Consider the following 18452-nt stretch of genomic DNA (forward strand, 5'->3'; position numbering starts at 1 on the left):
GACTCTTGTAGTGGGATGGGATCTCCCAGAGCTTAGCGCCGCGGCCAGCACAGGGCAGCACCCATTGAGTTGCTGTTAATCATTCCGCAGCTGACGACCCCACCTGTCAATACCCGGGTGCTGGCTTTCCTTTCGTCTGTGGCAGGCGACGCCCTGACCCGTCATCTTGGCGTGATCCTCCCGGCGGTCATGTTGGCCCTGAAGGAGAAGCTGGGGACTCCAGCTGAGCAGCTGGTGAGTGTCACAGTCACTCCTGCAGGCTCTCTAACCCTGCCCCATCCTGTCCTGTCCTGGAGGAGCTGTGCTCAGCCGAGGCATCCCCTGTGGTTTTAGGAGATGGCCAACTGTCAGGCTGTGATCCTCTCGGTAGAAGATGACACCGGGCACCGGATCATCATCGAGGATCTGTTGGAAGCCACCCGCAGCCCTGAAGTGGGCATGAGGCAGGCTGCTGCCATCATCCTCAACATCTATTGTTCCCGCTCAAAGGTGGACTACACTAGCCACCTGCGGAGCCTGGTCTCAGGCCTGATCCGCCTCTTCAACGACTCCAGCCCTGTGGTTCTGGAGGAGAGCTGGGATGCCCTGAATGCCATCACCAAGGTGAGGAGCTGTGGACCCCACAGCCAGCTTCTGGTTGTGGACAATTCCAGGCGCTTATAAGACTAGACTCCTAAGGCACCCCATGTACCTGTCACCTAGCTTCAGCATCTGTCGATTCGTGGGCAGTCTTATCTATACTCCCACCCACACCTTTCCACCTGCTATATTATTTTGAAACAGCCTTGAGAGGGTTTTACCTAGAACTCTGACATCCTCTCTGCTTTTTCCCGGCTTCCCACAGAAACTGGATGCTGGCAACCAGCTGGCACTAATTGAGGAACTACACAAAGAAATCCGGCTCATAGGGAATGAGAGCAAAGGCGAACACGTGCCAGGGTTCTGCCTTCCAAAGAAGGTAAGCCAGGGCCCGTGCAGGGTGCGGCAGGCATGCGGTCTTCCTCCGCCTTCCCCTTGGGTCCCAGGAGGTCGGGCCGCTGGAGCAGCCCGTGTGTTAATCTGGCTTAGTGCTTGCTCTAGGTGCCATTCTGCACCTTCACAGGCAGCGTGCTTCTTCCCTGTGGTGACCCCTTGGGGACAGCGTTCATCATCTTCGGTTTAAGTGGTGGAAGCCACCTCAGACAGAGTGAGTGAGTGACAGCAGTGCAGGTACCCTGTGTGGTAGGCCTGCTGGGACTCTGCTCTTCTTGTCACTGTCAAGACTGTTCCCCAGCCAGCACCATCTCAGGCTGCGACCCTGGCGGCCTGAATCGATCTCTCATGGAGTTGAGGAGAGATTGGCTAACAGGAGCTCCTTGCTTCGGGTGGGAGACACCTGGGCCCAGAACCTTTGAGATTTGACTCTCAGGTGTGGTTCTCTTGTCAGGGAGTAACCTCCATCCTTCCAGTGTTGCGGGAGGGCGTCCTGACTGGCAGCCCAGAACAGAAAGAGGAAGCAGCCAAAGCTTTAGGCCTGGTGATCCGCCTGACCTCAGCGGACGCCCTGAGACCCTCCGTGGTCAGCATCACTGGCCCTCTGATTCGCATCCTGGGGGACCGGTTCAGCTGGAACGTGAAGGCGGCTCTGCTTGAGACACTCAGCCTTTTGCTGGCCAAGGTGAGTGACTGATGAGTTCACACTCTCAGTCCATTCAGGCCTTAAAGAATGGATTTGTGTGTAGGATGCTGGCACGCGGTGTCCCGTAGAGGCGGGGTGACAGCTTATCTTGGGGAATCGGCAGAGCAGAGGGAGTTAAGACTTTGGAGTCAAGACGCACTGCACATGGTCAATTCCAGGTCCGCCACTTGGTAGCTGTATGGCCAGAATGACCTTGGGAAAGTTACGCAGCCTCTGAGCCTGTTTCCTCACCTGTGTTTTGAGAGTACTAAGACTGCTTGCCTCTCGAAGGGCGGTGTGACACAGGGCTCAGATAAAATAACATCAGGCACGAGGCCTGACACATTCTAAGCACTCGACACACCAGTGCATGTTAATTGCTATTATTTATAAATGGGTCAAAGGACAAAATCCAGGGCCATGTAAATACAATTAAAACCTTGTTCAAAAACATTTCCCTTCTTTATGACCACCTCATAAATGAGGTGAAAAGAATCTGAGGAGAGAATGAAAAGGAAATCTGAGATCAACTGCAGTTAACTTCAGTTTTTGCCCAAAGTGTCAGAAGCAAAGATTGAACACATTAACTGTTTCTGATGTTTTATAGTGTAATAATTAAGCCCTTTGGATTTAAAAAAGCATAAACAGCCAGGATTTGTTGTTGTTAAAAAAAAAAAAATTTCTTACTTGAGGTTTGGGAACAAAAGCTTAAGATTTGTAGCTTTTTCCTTTTGGGAGAAAAGTGTGGGGAGCATCTTCCCAGATAAAAAATGGGATCGTGGGCATCAGCCTCATTCTGTAGGAAATTGAGTCTTTTTTTTTTTCTTTTAAATTAAGTATCATCTTTACATTCTGTGCTGTTCTTTTCTGTGTTTTGTTTTGTTTTTTTAAACTCTGTATACAAATGGAGCCCTTCCCTCCTGGAATTTGTCCCTTAGGCCACAAGCCAGGTGCCACCCATAGGCAGGTGGTTCCCGCCGCAGGTTTGCCAGCTTCACTCTGTGGTCTGCCTCCCAGCTGCCTGCAAAACCCCGACCCCAGTATCTCCAAACTTTAATTGGCATTGAACCTCCAAACAGCTACTTTGATTTTCCCATTTAGCAATAAGTAAATCTTTCATCTTGGACTCATCTGTATTTTGTCACAAATGTGCCTGTTTTTCTATGTGTGGTCGGGGATTAGAATGGATTGTTAATGAGGGGGCGCACATGTGTACAAGGATGACCTTCTGAGGCTGTTTCATAGGATTGTTCTGAAGGCTGAATGTTAAATGCTCAGTAGATGGTACCTGCCCTTACACACCTGGTCCATTTCCCTGTCTTTGCACTAAAATGTTCTTCCATGGTACTGACAGCGTCTCCCAGCCTGCTCTAGTGTATTTGGAGACAAGGGTTTCGAGTCACTTGTCCACGTGGACAGGGCTTCACTAAGCCAAGTCCACGGCTCCCTTGGTGGTGGTGGTGGTGCTGGTGCTGCTGGTGGTGCTGGTGGTGGTGGTGGTGCTGGTGCTGGTGCTGCTGGTGGTGGTGCTGCTGGTGGCGCTGGTGGGGGGATGGTAGTGGTGGTAGTGGTGGTGGTGCTGGTGGTGTCATCCTCCCAGTGCAGCGCAGGATGCTGAAAACGGAAGAGGAGACTGAGTGTGACCTCTCTGTGCTGGGCGCCCCTGCCTTAACGGGACATCTATTCCTGGCCTATGTGTGGGAGCCAGGGCAGCTTATGGTGGTTTGTGATCATTTGTTTTTGTGCCTATAGTGCACTGTGGCCCTGGACTCCACCTCAGCTGTGCTTTTGGGTGTGGGTCTCTCAAACAGGTTGGGATTGCCCTGAAGCCCTTCCTGCCCCAGCTGCAGACCACTTTCACCAAAGCCCTGCAGGACTCTAACCGGGGCGTGCGCCTGAAGGCTGCTGATGCACTAGGGAAGCTCATCTCCATCCATATCAAGGTGGATCCTCTCTTCACAGAGTTGCTGAACGGAATCCGGGTCATGGAGGACCCGGGTGTCAGGTAAGGCCCTGGTGGGGAGAGCTGTGGCCGTGGGGAGGCCGGGCAGCTCCTGAAGCAGCCCGGGCCCTGCCTGTGCGGCGGGAGCATAGGTGAAGCAGAGCCAGGTTTTAAGTTGGGTGTACTGGTTCTGTAGGGACACCATGCTTCAGGCCCTGAGGTTTGTGATTCAGGGAGCAGGGGCCAAAGTGGACGTGGTTATCCGGAAAAGCATCGTCTCACTCCTGCTGAGCACGCTGGGACATGACGAGGTACAGTGGCAGGTGGACGTGGGGCTGGGGGGCTCGGCTGGTTTCCCTTCTCTTTCCTTTGGTTAGCATCTCTGCTTTGTGTTAGAAGAACTTGGTCAGTAGTGATAATCACTCCCGATATTCGTATCACTCTGTGGTTTACCACGCCTCTGGTAGTGAGGGAGACAAGGCGCGTCTTGATATCAATATTGATATCGATGATGTGTTGTATAGATAAGGAAAGTAAGGTTTTTAAAGTCCCAGGTCTCTCATTCATTTGTCCTCTAGTCTTAAACAAGTCATTTTCCCTCTCTGCCCCTCATTTCCCCAGTTGTAAAGTGAAGAGTTTCGTTTATTGGTTTAGAAAACATTTGCTGAGCTGAAGGGCCTAGCCCAGAGGTAAATGAAGCATGGGCACAGCCCTCAGGAAACTGTCTGGTGTCTGTCCAGGTGGGAGGGCTTAGCACTGTTTGAGAGGGTGAGACTCACTTGGGGCTGCACCCTAGCAAGTGGTAGAGTCAAAACCAGCACCTGAGCCGCGTGACTCCTGGTTCTGTTCTGATGCCGTTACTGTAGCCCTTCCTGACCCCGTCTAGAAGCATTTGTGAAGTACCCCTTGACAGCCCAGTGCTGTAGCGGGCCCAGGAGGGCTTGAGCCTCTGAGAAGAATTTTCTCTTTGCCCTCTGACAGCCCTCTGCTGCGTGGCCAGATGTACACTGTGGGGCTGATCTCTGGAGAGAGGCCCCTGGGTTCACATGGAGCTACACCCCGTCGTCTGCCCATGCATGGGGCCGACTATCACGGCCCTCTAGCCTTCTCTGGGGTACAGATGGGAGACTCCACCTTCTTTTGGTCACAGTCTGTCACGGTTTTTATAGGGCCATGCACAGTGCAAGCAAAAGTTAGTATGTAAACCAATTTGCATTTCACCACAATGGAGCTTAAAATAGATCCAGAGTGGAGAGAGTGGCTGTCGTGTCAGAGAGAGCCAGCTTTAGCCTTGCTTGGCACCTGGGCAGGGAGCTCAGAGGCCCAAGGTGCTGGCCAACCACCCTCTCGCTCAGAACTTGCGCTGGATCGAAGGTGGCAATCCAGAGTGCCAGCCCAGCTGATGCCTCCCCATGGGCCCTTGAGGCTCTGGTTGTTTGTTTTGTTTTGGGGGAGGCACGCCAAGTTGGCACTTCCTAATACTGTAGCACATAACCTGAATCCACTGTGTGGTGTCCCGTAGTTAGCTGGCAGGGAGAGCAGCAGGGCTTGTTATGTACGTGGCTTTGGTTTTGACACAAAACACTCGGCCTTTACCTATTGCCTTGGGTTGATCAGCTCTTCAGTTTAACTTCCCGGGACAAACCTGAGTAATGTCGGGGCAGCAGGGAGTCTCTCTGGACATAGGCGGCCACATGAGCGGTTCGGTGGTGGGTGTGGGGTTGGGGGTGGAGCTCCAAGTGGTTCTCTGACCGCCTTTCCTGGGCACTGTGGGCGGGAGCTCGCGCCCCTCCCCGCCTCACAGGGCTGTTGATAGTAACTGAGATAATAAATATGAAGCATTCAGGCTTGTAAGAAGAAAGGTGCTATGTAAATATAGTTATTCTTGCTATTACGATGATGATTAATGTATGCACACAGGCTGGAGTTTTCTAAAATTAAGTGCTGGGTGTGTAATTTTTAACACGGCACCAAGTGGCAGCTGCAGTGAGTGGCAGTCCCGCTCTGGCGGTGGGAGCGTGGAGTGCCTGGAGGGAGGACTGGACTTAGGGTCCGCCTTCCTTCCAATGTTGTTCCCGCGGAGCCCGTGTGGGCTTGCATCCCCATTCACTGCCTTCTCTGCTCCGTCAGGACAACACTCGCATCTCCTCAGCTGGGTGCCTGGGGGAACTGTGTGCCTTTCTGACGGAAGAGGAGCTCAACACTGTTCTTCAGCAGTACTTGCTGGGTAGGCCTCTTGTGTCCACGGGGGGCTTTCTTTTCAGGGCCTCTCTGTCTCCCCTTCCCCTCAGAGGGTCTTCTGACAGTGGGACCACCCTCTCCTTGGAAATTCAGCTGTTAAAACAAAATGGAGTTTCTGGGGGTTCTGCAGCCCCGAGTGTTTCGGCTCCAAGAACACAAGCCACAGTCTGGAGCAGTTTGTGAGGGATGGCTGCTTGACATCCACTCGGGGCAGGGAGGCCTGTGTGCAGCGTGGACTGGGGTTTCTGCCAGGCTCTGAGCTGCCACATGAGTCTCAGGTTGGCGAGGTGGGCTTCGTGGGTGGTGGGCCATGCTGTGAGGTACAGGTTGACCCCAGTGTGTCCTTGCACCCAGCGGACGTGTCTGGCATCGACTGGATGGTTCGGCACGGGCGGAGCCTGGCTCTCTCCGTGGCTGTGAATGTGGCTCCCAGCAGACTCTGTGCAGGCAGATACAGCAGTGAAGTTCAGGACATGATCCTCAGCAATGCCATGGCAGACAGGGTAAGGCTTTGGGGCAGCCAGACTTGGTGCTCAGAGACCTGGGTTCAAATTTTACCTTTGCCAGTAACTTACTGTGCCCTTGGACTAGTACTTGATCTCTCTGGGCCCCAGTTTCATCATCTGAACAGTGAGGAGTTTGGGTTGGAGCATCTAGAGGTCCCTTCTAGGTCAGAAGGTCTCTGATTCCTGACCTGGGAACTAGTGACTCGGGTTTGGTTCATCTGCCTCACAGCCACGGCAGACCCTCTCCATGAGAGCTGCCGGGGGGTGGGGACTGGTGGGGAAGAGGCAGGGTCCCTGGAAAGTCCTGGGGAAGGGCTGGTGCCTGGCCCTGCTGCCCCGGGGACGGAGCCGGAGGCCACCCCATCTAGCTCTCTCCTCTCTCCACAGATCCCCATTGCTGTGAGCGGGGTCCGGGGCATGGGCTTCCTGATGAAGCATCACATCGAGACAGGAGGAGGACAGCTGCCAGCCAAACTCTCCAGCCTGTTCATTAAGGTGAGCAGGGCAGCCAGGCTTGTGAGAAGGACCCGTGACCAAAAAACACTAGAGCTGTGTCCTCTGTATTCTAGGAGCTCTCCATGGATAGCCTGCGGCATCTCTGAGCCCATAGGGCTGGAATGCAAAAGAGTCGTGTGTGAGCTTTTCTCTGGAGGAGTGCCCAACTTTTTGTCAGGATGTCAAATAGACCTATGACCCCAAATCACGCTAAGAACCTCCATTTTAGGCATTCTTTCTAGGCACACCAATTTTGCAAACTTTGGGGCAGACCTGGGTTCAAATCTTAATAAACCTCCTCTTCCCTGCCTGCCTTTAGCAGGCATGACACTTACTAGTATGGCTGTCGTGGTGGCTGTTGTGGTGGCTGTGAGACCCAAGGAGGAAAGCTGGGGAGCCTGATGGCGAGGCCCCAGCCCCTGTGTAATAGAGCACACTTCTCAAACGGTTGTGTGCACACAAGACAGAACCAGAGTCTGCATGCTAAGAGATGCGGCCGAGCCTGAGACCCTGCCTTTGTAACCAGCTCCCAGGCAATGTCAGTGCTGCTGGTGCGCTGACCTCGCTCTGAGTAGTGAGGTTCCCAAGGCTGACTGCACCACCCTGCAGGCACCCACAGTGGAGAGTTTACAGGGCCCTGATTAGATTGAGCCTGTATGATGGCATCACCCTGCATGCAGCTTTTATCAGCGTTTATTACTGATGACCTGCTGTGTGCCCAGCCGGGCTAGACCCTGAAGGTGTAGAGGTGAACAGGGCAGACAGGATCTCTGGAGGTGGAGGTACACAAAAAGCCTGTGGGAAGGCTCTGATTTAGATGGGGCTGTCGGGGAGACCTCTAAAGGCTGACGTTTGAGCTGAGCCCTGAAGGATGAGAAGGAACCAACCAAACGAGGATCTGGGCCAAGCACGTCCCAGGCAGTGGGACCAGCCAGTGCAGAGGCCCGAGGCAGGAAGCAGCATGGTGTGTTTGCAGAAGCTGAACGCCCACGTGGGCCGAGAGTGGTGAGCAAAGGAGAGACTGGCATGAGATGAAGTGGAAGAGAATAGGGTCCGAATCACACCTGGTTGTTACCCTCCCACAGTGGGGATGGCATCGGAGGGGAGCAGTGGGGTCAGTTTCCACGATGAAGAGAGTGTCAGGGCAGAGTCTGGGCTGCTTTGAGAAACAGACTGGATGTGCCTGGCTGAAAGCCTTGCGCTCCTATTCATAGTGTTTGCAGAACCCATCCAGTGACATCAGGCTGGTGGCTGAGAAGATGATCTGGTGGGCAAACAGGGACCCACTGCCTGCCCTGGACCCCCAGGCCATCAAGCCCATCCTGAAGGCTCTTCTTGACAACACCAAGGATAAAAACACCGTCGTCAGGGCCTACAGCGACCAGGCAATCGTCAACCTCCTCAAGATGAGGCAGGGAGAAGAGGTGTTTCAGGTGGGAATCTGGGACTGGCGTGCCTCCCCTGGGCGTCTGTGGGCACTGGCCTTGCAGGCCTTCTGCATGACAGTGTTTAAGCATCACTCTTCACTGCCACCCCATCCGTATGCATGAGTGTTGACAGGCAGATTGTAGTCGAGTGACGGGTCTGGTGCCTAAAAACACACTCCTCTACTCCTGAGGTGTTCAGACGTCTTTCAGCAGCAGAGTCCCTTCTTCAAATAGACTTTCACGTGGCACACAGCCCTACAACAGATCCCACAGTGCTGCCCATTGAGGCCCAGAGTCCTGTCACTCAGTCCCCTGCCCGCTGAGCAACCTTTAAAGCACTGAACAATACCTCACCACGTGAAAGGCGTGATGAGTGGTTGTCTTGGCTTTCCCTGGATCCATCTGATTCCCTTATTTTGCCAGATTCCACCTCAGTGGTTCTAGTCCTGGGTTAACATTCATTTTTGTCTTTGATTGGAGAAATCTGAAGCCATATTTTCTGACTTCGTCTCCTTGTTTCCATCTTCCCCCCAGTCCCTCTGCAAGATCCTGGACGTGACCAGCTTGGAGGTGCTGAATGAATGCAACCGAAGGTCTCTGAAGAAGCTGGCCAGCCAGGCCGACTCCACGGAGCAGGTGGACGACACCATCCTGACCTGACAGACCTGGGCCTGTCCACTGGGCTCTGCATCAGCATTTCAGCTCCACCTCTTTGTTCAATGTTTTCATTTTTGGAAATACGTTTGTTCTGATGGGGAGCTTAGGAGATGGCGTTCCCAGAAAGTATTTTAATATTATCAGCAGACCACAGCCAAAGCCTTAAATCAAACCCACACACAACTGAAAATTGCCTCCTCCATCTCTCACCCTTTTCTTTGGAGACGAGAAGGAAAAGCACATTGGTGAGCCTCACCCAGTGGTAACCAAGAGCTGCTTGTCCGTTCTGCATGTAGGTCTGGAACAAGGAGGCTCAGACTTCAGCTTCCTGGTCTCCTGTGCTTGAGCTCTGGTCCCAGGGCCAGTGCTGCCAACCTTTGCCTAGATCCTGAGGGGCACAGAACCGTGGAGGTGTGTCCAGTGTGGTGTGCCTTGGTGTGGCTTTTCAGCATTGTGTAGCCCAACTGGATCTGACCCTCCAGGTGACAATGACACACACATAGCCCTAGCAGTTCGCAAGTCAGGAGAGGGGTATAGGTTTAAATGCAGGTGGTTTGAAGGAGGGATGTTTAATAAAGGCTTTGATTTAATCTTGATAAGCAGATTTTAAAAAATCTCCAAACATCCACTAAACATGAAGCTTCCTGCGTCAGGAACAAGGCAAGACTTGCAGCTGTTTTCATAAGCACAGTCAGCAGTCTGATTTCTGGGCATCTCTCTCCTGCTCTTGGAAGTCTTGTAGATATCTACAGACTTCTCTGTCCTGAGGTCGGGTATCAAGGGGGGTGCAGCCAGGCCTGTGTTCTCACCTGCTGTGGAGGTTACAGGGGTCGAATTAGCCACCTCCCTGCTCTGTCCTGACTCAGACCGGTAGGGAGCTTCTGGGAGTCAAGTTTTAAAGAGAAACTCTTCCCCTCTGTGGAATAAGAACAAACCACATTCCTGTAATCAGAATTGCCAGAGGAAACCAAAGTTGCAGTTCAGCATCTGCCTCCTTTATGAATGACTTCCTTCCTCCTAGTTCTTGGAAGGCTCGTGATCCAAACGTCCTGTCTGATGGAGCACGCTCCTCCGGGCCCAGAGACGCAAGTGTTTCTGGGCTGTTTCCCTGGTCACGATATGGGACAAACTTCTATCAAAATTTCTGGTCAGAGCTGTAAAAGGAAGAAAAATTGAACATGGTGGTCGCAGACTCACTTTATAAAGGGCCTGAAGTGCTATACCAAAAAAAGCAAGGCTTTGCTTATTAATGATGCAGCAGAGATAGAAAGTAGCCTTGTGACTCAGCACTTCTGATGAATAAGACAAGGTGACCTCTGAGATAATTGCTTTGTATGCCTGAGCCGTATATGTCACAGGACTTCCTATTTTCTTGCAGCAGACACGGTCTCATCAGGCTCACTGTAAATGTAGAATCCCAGGGCTGGAAGGGACCTTGAGAGGTCAGCTGAGCTGATCCCCATAGCCAAGGCAGCCAATAGTTACAGCTCTTGGTAGCCATGGTAACTGTTCTCTGCTTCTGGGATTCAGATGGTCATCAGCATCCTCCCAGCTGCCTGGGGCATATGTCCAGCAAGCCGTCTGCATATGCAGTCACCTCTGCCAGTTAGCTGTGGGGAGGCAGATGAAGTTCCTATGTGAGGGGGTGTGGGCTGGGAGACCTCTTTTAAGCCCCTGAGGTAAGTCTTCAGTGTTTCCTCTAGAATGTTAGAGGCTTATGTCTACCTCTGGTGTTCAGTCCCCAGTCTGAAGTTGGGAGGGGAGCCTGATGTACTTAGAGGTGGAAGAGACTCAGTAAGCAAAATCCAAAGGAAAAACACCAGTTCCAGTTCCAGAAACTGGAGGAGGATGAGATCTCTCTGTTCAGGATAGACGGATAAAGGTTGATTTACAGACGGAGATGACTCAGAGGCTCCCCGAACATACTGAATTGTATTTCCTGAGTCTGGAAGGAGGGTGTGAGCTCCCAGGAAACGAGCTGTGAAGGGCTGTCACAGCCATGATGATGGAGCAGGCAAAGGGCACCCCATCAGGCCAGAGTCATAGCAGTCCTGAAAACAGCTGCCCAGACTGAAGGAACATCCTGGAGGAAATGGAGCTTAGCTGCAGAGACCAAAGCTATTTGCCCTGGTGGTTGGTTTAGCCTTGGACGAGTCACCCAACGTTTCTAGGCCAATTTTCTCATCTGTATAATGAGGAATTTGGAGTGGAAGCTCTCCATATGTCTTAAAGTTATCTTTTGGGGGTTAATAGTAATTAGATGACATTTGGCATTTTTTTCACTTAATCCACTCAACCTACGGAGTAGTTTCTCTTATTGTTTTCCTGAGGAGGAAATTGAGGCACAGAGAAGTCACAAGGCTAATAAGTGGCGGTCTGTCCCCAGAGTCATGCATATCCTTAGCCTTTCTCTTATTCCTACTGAACTGGCTAGTTGGGCACAAGCACCTGCCACTCTTTAGGCCGGGGCCTGGAGGCCTCTCACATCCTGCAGCACATGAGGTAAAGTGCTGAGGCGGCTCCAGGTGACTGGCCCGGGGCCTGAGCCACCCCAGGCCTCCCCCGGCAGCTCTGTGGGCTGAGCCATACCTAACCCCACGTACAGGACCCTTGCTGTCTTTAGAAAAGACATTTCTAAGACTTCCATGATCCTCTAGAGAGGGGACTCCCATCTTTCTCTGCCATGTGTTTGAAAGGCAGTGACAAAATGGTGTGCCTTTAGCTAATCCAGGGACAACTAAACAGCATTCTCAACCCTTAACTCTAGGAGCCTCTGGAATCATGGGCGTCAAGACTATTTTAAAATGTTGGGGAGTGTGACATGGTTCATGTCCCTTCTAGGAACCAAAGGTGAGTTCCCTTGGTCCCACTGCTGTGATGCCGGAGGGCTTGGGAGAAGGGCAAGGGACCTGCAGGGTCAACACTATTTTATTGGCAGGGATTTGGGGACGTTATTTTACTGAGAGCTGATCTCAAAACAAGACAGACAGTTGGGAATGTTTTTCTTCTGAGTACAGTTCTGTGCAGACTGGTCTTTAACTGCTACATGTTCTTATTCTTTCTAAATAAGAACAATAAGAAAAACAGGAGCCAGCCTAACTTAAAGATCTAGGTTCTAAAATATTTTTAAGGAAACGCAGCTATTGCTTTAGAAGTCTAGTACAGGGACTTCCCTGGTGGCGCAGTGGTTAAGAACCCGCCTGCCAGTGCAGGGGACACAGGTTCGAGCCCTGGTCCGGGAAGATCCCCCATGACGCGGAGCACCTAAGCCTGTGCGCCACAACTACTGAGCCTGCGCTCTGGAGCCTGCTTGCCCCAACTAGAGAAAGACAGCATGCAGCGACGAAGACCCAACGCAGCCAAAAATAAGTAAAAAAAAAAAAAAAAAAGTCTAGTACAGAGCGCCCTAGTGGAGCTGCACAGACTTGGAAGTCAGGTTTAAACCATGACCACTACATATTAAGCCAGAGCATGTCCCCTAACCTCTCTGAGCCCATGTCCTCATCTGTACAGTGACAGTACAGTGACAAGCCTCACAGGCTTGTCTGGAGTGAATGAGGTAATGCCCTCCATACATGGCTGGGCACGCGGGAGGTGCTGCATATGTGGAAGATGTGATTAAAGTGAGGTATACTGACAAAAATGGACTGAACAGTGGGCACCTAGTACCATTTAAGGTGCGTCGCAAGTGCAGTGCTCTTATCCAGGGGGTAATTGCTGGACCCAGAATTTACAGATGTTAATGTTTTGAGCCTGAAGTTTGAAAAGCTATTAACTTAAAATCAGATTTTTCTTGCAGAGTGATTACTGCATTTGAATATCTAAAACACTGAAAAAGAGGTGTGTAAGCACATGGTTGGGGCTTCACTGTGCCTGGGCTGGAAAGCACTCCCCTGTCATTGCTGGAGCAGTGCTTCCGACAGGAGAGGCCAGGAGCCTGTCCCTGTTTTATGAGTACAGTTGAGGTATGGAAGGAAAGGAGCGTCTCTGAGGTTGTGTGGCCAGTTGGCTGCAGAACTGGAAAAAACCCACATTTCTTGATAACTCTGGTCACCACGTCCCAGGGCCATACTATAAAAATACTTTTGGAAGGTGAATTTAACAAAGGAAACAGTCAAGTTCTTGGCGTGTGGCTCTCTGGAGTGACTAGGTTTCACCTTTCAGAAGAGGTGGAGCGCAGTTATTTCACTGGGTGGTTCTCAGCTGCTAGGAGGGTTCCCTGCAGGCCTCCCTGGTGGAAGGGTAGTGTTGATATTAACAAAGCTTAGGAAACTAGAAAAACTGGTCCAAGGATTATTAGCTCAGTGGGATTTCTGGGTGAGACTCCTGAGTGTGTCTGCATGGAAACACCGGTCACTTTGTGATGCTGCTCTGAGCTCTCTGGTTGAGATGGCAGCCTGGTCATAAGCTACGTTAGATCTTTCTTACCATTTTGGTTCCCATGGAAAAGGGAGGTGGGAAGCTGGGTGCAGCAGTATCTAACCCAGAGTTGCTCAAACATTTTGCTTCAAGACTCCTTCACACTGTGAAAGATGATAGAGGACCCAAAGAGCTCTGGCTTATATGTAATTTGCCTACTGATACTTACCATCTTAGACAGCAAAACTGGTCAACTATAAAAGCTTTATTAATTCGTTTAAAAAGAATAAATCCATTACATATTAGCATAAATAACCATAACAGATATTTTTTCCAAAACAAGCCATTTTATTTATTTATATTTAAAATTTTTAAAATTTATTTTGGCTGTGTTGGGTCTTTTTTTTTTTAACATCTTTATTAGAGTATAATTGCTTTACAATGGTGTGTCAGTTTCTGCTTTATAACAAAGTGAATCAGTTATACATATACATATGTTCCCATATGTCTTCCCTCTTGCATCTCCCAAAAGCCATTTTAATGAGGAGAGTGGCATTGCTCTGCATTTTTGCAAGCCTCTTCACTTCTGGATTCTCATGTCTCCTTCTGCATTCAGTCTGCTGCAATGTCACATATCATGCAGGCGCTGGAAAACTCCACTGTACACTTGTAAGGAATGAGTGGAAAAGGCAAATGACATCTCAGTATTGTGAAAATGTTTCAACTTCACAGATCCTTTGAAAGGGTCATAGGGAGTCCTGGTGTCCCCAGCCCATACTTTGAAAACCGTAATCTCGAAGATGGGAGAAAAATCCTACTGAAGGGTTTAGTGGGAGGGGGTTTGACCCTGATAACGTGACAGACCCCAAATTTGGCCCACTCCTCACAGAAAGCAAATTCCAAGAGAGTTCAACCAGATTCTTTTTTTTAAACTGGATTATTTCTGATGTTCCTTCTAACTCTTTAAATTCTGTGTGTGGCTTCACTTTAACTGAACAGAAACCAAGTGCCTACCATGTGCTAGTCCCCAGCGGATATCAGGATGGTCAAGGATCATCCTGCAGTCAAGGAACTTCATGGTCACTTGATTTGAGGGGGCTGCCGAAGCGCAGGGCAAAGCGATTGCCAAGTCTCTTGATATGGCCTCAGGCATGCAGGTGAGGGGGTAAAGGGCCAATTCCCAGTCCCATCAAGGGAGAGACCAGATGGTTCCCTTTAGTCCTTCCCTCTTGGACCGGCATGTTGGACGGTGCCCCATCCCACTCATTTGAAGTCCGACATTCAGCGTACCTGCCCTCTCAATTCTTGTTTACACCGAATTCCCCCATTACATGATCGCAGCATATGCTTCCTCCTTCGATACCTATTTCAGCAACTTTAGAATCCATTGCTGACCAGTCTGAATTGTGGATTTCACAGGTTCCCTCCAGGCCTCCGCCACACTGGCCCTCATCTCTCCTACTGCTACCCTGAGGCACCTCAGGCATGAGGGTCCCTCTCCTTTACCCTCAGCCTCTGACACCACACTTCTTTACGCTCCTCTTTGCCAGTTGAGCTTTTTAAAGTGCTCTTAACCCATCTTCCTTCTACCCTTACTGCTCAGTCCTTACTGTTCACTGGCTGCCAATCCTCTACCTACGCTATCCTGAAAAATACTTTATTCACCCCACTGTTCTCACCAGCCACTCCATTTCTCTTTTCATTCACAACCAAACTTATTGAATGAACAGTATATACCCACCCCTCCACGGCATCACTTTCTGTTCTGTAAACCTGTGTACACTCCTGTCCCCCTTACTCCTTGGTTTTTCCTTTTAACACATATTTGCATTCTCAGAATGTAAGCTCCACAGAAGCAGGGATTTTAAAGCTTTATTTACTGCTACATCTCCAGCTCCTCCATCAGTGCCTGGCACACAGTGAGCCCTCAAATGTACGTTGACTCATCTTCCCCAATTGTACCATAAGCTCCCCAAGGGTGGGGCTTTGTTTTGTTCCTGTTACATCTTCAGTGCCTGGCACCTAGTAGGCACACAATACTTACTGAATTAGCAAAGGAATCCAGTTGTCAGGTAAATTTTGTGATTTTTATCTTATTATTTTTTTTTTGGCTGTGCCACGTGGCTTGTGGGATCTTAGTTCCCTGACCAGGGATCAAACCCGGGCCCCTGCAGTGGAAGTGCAGAGTCCTAACCACTGGACCACCAAGGAATTCCCTATGTGATTTTTTAAAAAACACTAATTTGGTAGATATCGTTTGCATACTATCTTTTGCATCTGTCCCTTCCTTCTGTTACCTCACACCTGGGCTTCGGCAGTAACCTTTATAGCTCTGCAGCTGAAATCCGTCCTGCATGCTTGCACCAGATAACTTTCCCCAGAGATTTTGATATTGCTCCTCTGCTCAAGAACTTTCAATGCTTCCCTATTGTAGTTTCTAATGTATGAACAGGTGGTACTGCAAAGCTCATCTGTAAGCTGGCTGTTCAGAACAGTGGAACAAAGTTTCCCATCAGTGGCACATAACTGCTACTTACCTCAGATCACAAAAGTTTATGTCTATTTCTAAATATAGACTTTATAATCTAGCTACCATAACATAGCTCCAGTCATTGAATTGTAGTTTAGATAATTTAAAACAATGTTTCTAGAGAAAAATGTGCTCACAGTTTCATTTTTGGGAGCCAGGCACACATCCTGGCCTGCAGGGGATTCTCCCTCAAAGCTAAAATAGATGATCCTTACGGCTGTGACAGCAGCTATCTAAATACACCCGCCATTCACAGCTCTCTAAATTCCAATTCCATCATGAAATCTTTATGATGAAATCCTTTCCCCATCATTCTAGCTGAAAGTGATAGCTCTCCTCTGAAGTCTAGACTGCTTGACAGCTATTTCCTCTCTTGCATTGTCTTGTATATTTTATTTCTCATGAGTGTGTCTTATCTCTAATGAGACTGAAAGCTCCTGGAATGGAAAAGCTCTACCCTATAGTCTGTGGCACATAATAAATAGTGAGTACTCATTAAATGGCTACTTGAATAAATGAAGGAATTAATGCCTATTGCTTTCCAGAAGGCAGGCAAGTCAGGAGTCTGGATAATGGCCAATTCTGTTCTACTTCTTCAAAGTATCCTACAGTCCTGATATCAGGAGGCTGCCTTGGGCATGTGTGCTTGAGTCTGCAACAGGAAATGGCCGAAAGCATGAATGAGTCAGTGGAAAATGACCTTGGTTTAACAGCATTAGTTACTGTTTATCACATGCCTATATGAGCCAGGTAATTTGCAAACATATCTCTAATCTTTACAACTATTCTGAGGAAACTGGGGCTCTGAGACATTGTGATGTGACTTTTCCAAATCTCGAAGCTTTTAAGAGATGGAGCCAGGATTCTAAAGCATCTGAACCAAAGTCTCTGATTCCAGAGCAGGTTGAGAAGATGATCTAGAGTGACCTGCCTCACTGGCTGGTCAGGGGAGGATGTGCTTGCCTGGGGAATACTCTGAGGCTTCTTTCTTCCCTTATATTTCCTAAAACTGTTGGATCAAAGGCGATCCCACTAACCTTTCCCAGACCAAGAAGCATTTTTTTCAGTGATCATATGAATAGTTCCCCTCCCAGCTAGTACTTTTGGATCCCAAGTCCATGTTCTTTTGTCATCACCAGGCTGATTCTCAGCTCCTGGAAAAACAACTCAAAGTTTGAGTCAGACACTCCATGTGCTGTTCAAGGATCTTCCCTGCAACACTGTTTATAATAACAAGAAATTATAAACATGAATGCCTATCAACAGCAGAGTGGTTAAATACCACCATATGATGGAGTGCCAGTACCCCGCTGCTGTGAAATGACAGAAGGTTTAAGTATGTTGTTAAAGAGAAAAGGCAACTTACATACACATGTGATTGCACAGGCAAAGAAAATTCATTGAAGGACATTTATGCATTCAGAAAATATTTGTTAAGCATTTTAAGGTATCCAAGAAACTTATTAACAGGGGTTACCTGTGAGGAGTGGGTCTGAGGGAAAAACAGTAACTTGTGCTTTTTGGTAATCTTCTGTACATTTAAAAAAACTCCACAAGCAGTATTCTGTATAAAGTCAAGATAAAAAGAAGTTTGAGAAAACAAGTAGAAATATCCAACAGGTACTTGACTAGAAAGGGACAGGGCTGTACAGAACTTATAAGTAACAATTTTTTTCCCTTCTACAAATGAGGATGGCGGTAGGCGCGTCCTACTTTTAGTGCAGGAACTTACTCTAAAACGGGAAAAAAAAAAACCCTAGGGCTGATGATAAACCGAATACCGCTTAACCTCTGCGGCCCAGGTCTTCCTACCACGCGATCTGGAGAAGTATTATCTGTAGATGGTGTGCAACTGAAGCCGCGGGAGCTGCTGCTGTCGATCCCAGGGGTGCATCTTACACGCCGGGTCATTCATCTCCCAAGTTCTGTGTCAAGCTGGAAGAGACGCTGAATCTGGAACCACCCACCCAGCTTTACCAACGGGGCAACTTAGGCTTCAAGAGGTCACAGGGCTGGGATGTGACTTCGCCCCAGCGCTGACGTCAAAGGCCACACTCCTAACACACTACGTCCCGGCTCCTGTCCTGTAAAACTCCGCAGCCTCCAGCCGCCTAGGCGTCCTGTCCACAGCCCCGGGACACGGTGGAGGGCCCGGTGCCAGCACCCCGGAGGCAGCGTCCAGACAGAAGGGAGCGAAGTGTCCGAGTCCCCAGTCCCGAGAAACCGGGAGCTCGGCCTAAGAGCCGCCCCGCCGGCCACTGCCTGCCAGTCTTTCTCTCTCCGCAGCGCTTGCGAGTCTTGAAGATGAAGAAGCGAGTCCGTCCCGGACCACGGCCCGGCTTCTCCGGCACTCTCGGCTTCTTACAGTTAGGTTTCGACCGCAGCTCCGCTCTCCGAGACTTCCGGGCAGGGGGGCGCGGAGGGCTGGCGGCGGCGGCGTTCACAGACGGGACGCAGGGAAGACCAGTCAGCGCCCGCGAGACCCTTCCAGAGCGCATGCGCAGTGCGTGAGCGCGGAGAGGGCGCGGCTGGCCGCGACCGCGGCTGCGCAGAGGCGGTGCCAGGCGCTGCGCCTGCGCAGTGGCGGGGCGGGGCGGGAAGGAGGGAGGTGGTGGCAGCGGCGGCGGCTGCTGAAGAG

The 18452-nt window shown here is 50.2% G+C and overlaps 1 protein-coding gene and 1 long non-coding RNA gene across 3 annotated transcripts in view; one reads left to right on the forward strand and one right to left on the reverse strand.

Moving 5' to 3' along the window:
• The window catches only part of GCN1 (GCN1 activator of EIF2AK4), a 59156-nt gene extending 47349 nt beyond the window's left edge, over positions 1-11807 (forward strand). For both annotated transcript variants that reach the window (XM_079942588.1, XM_079942589.1), the window contains 11 exons: positions 91-234; positions 334-603; positions 845-958; positions 1427-1657; positions 3469-3662; positions 3796-3910; positions 5730-5826; positions 6195-6343; positions 6734-6841; positions 8056-8274; positions 8803-11807. In XM_079942588.1, coding sequence (XP_079798714.1) covers positions 91-234; positions 334-603; positions 845-958; positions 1427-1657; positions 3469-3662; positions 3796-3910; positions 5730-5826; positions 6195-6343; positions 6734-6841; positions 8056-8274; positions 8803-8928 — 1767 coding nt within the window. In that variant the 3' untranslated portion in view covers positions 8929-11807. The remainder of the gene's footprint in view (positions 1-90; positions 235-333; positions 604-844; positions 959-1426; positions 1658-3468; positions 3663-3795; positions 3911-5729; positions 5827-6194; positions 6344-6733; positions 6842-8055; positions 8275-8802) is intronic.
• A 1797-nt stretch (positions 11808-13604) lies between these two features.
• Positions 13605-18450, reverse strand: LOC307197033. The gene is made up of 3 exons (XR_013831305.1): positions 17627-18450; positions 17292-17378; positions 13605-13950 (listed from the first exon to the last, which is right to left on the reverse strand). It is a non-coding gene; the product is annotated as an uncharacterized lncRNA (long non-coding RNA).
• Between the last annotated feature and the right edge of the window lie 2 nt (positions 18451-18452).

Source organism: Stenella coeruleoalba, assembly GCF_951394435.1.
Source record: "Stenella coeruleoalba genome assembly, chromosome: 14".
NCBI classification, from domain to species: domain Eukaryota; kingdom Metazoa; phylum Chordata; class Mammalia; order Artiodactyla; family Delphinidae; genus Stenella; species Stenella coeruleoalba.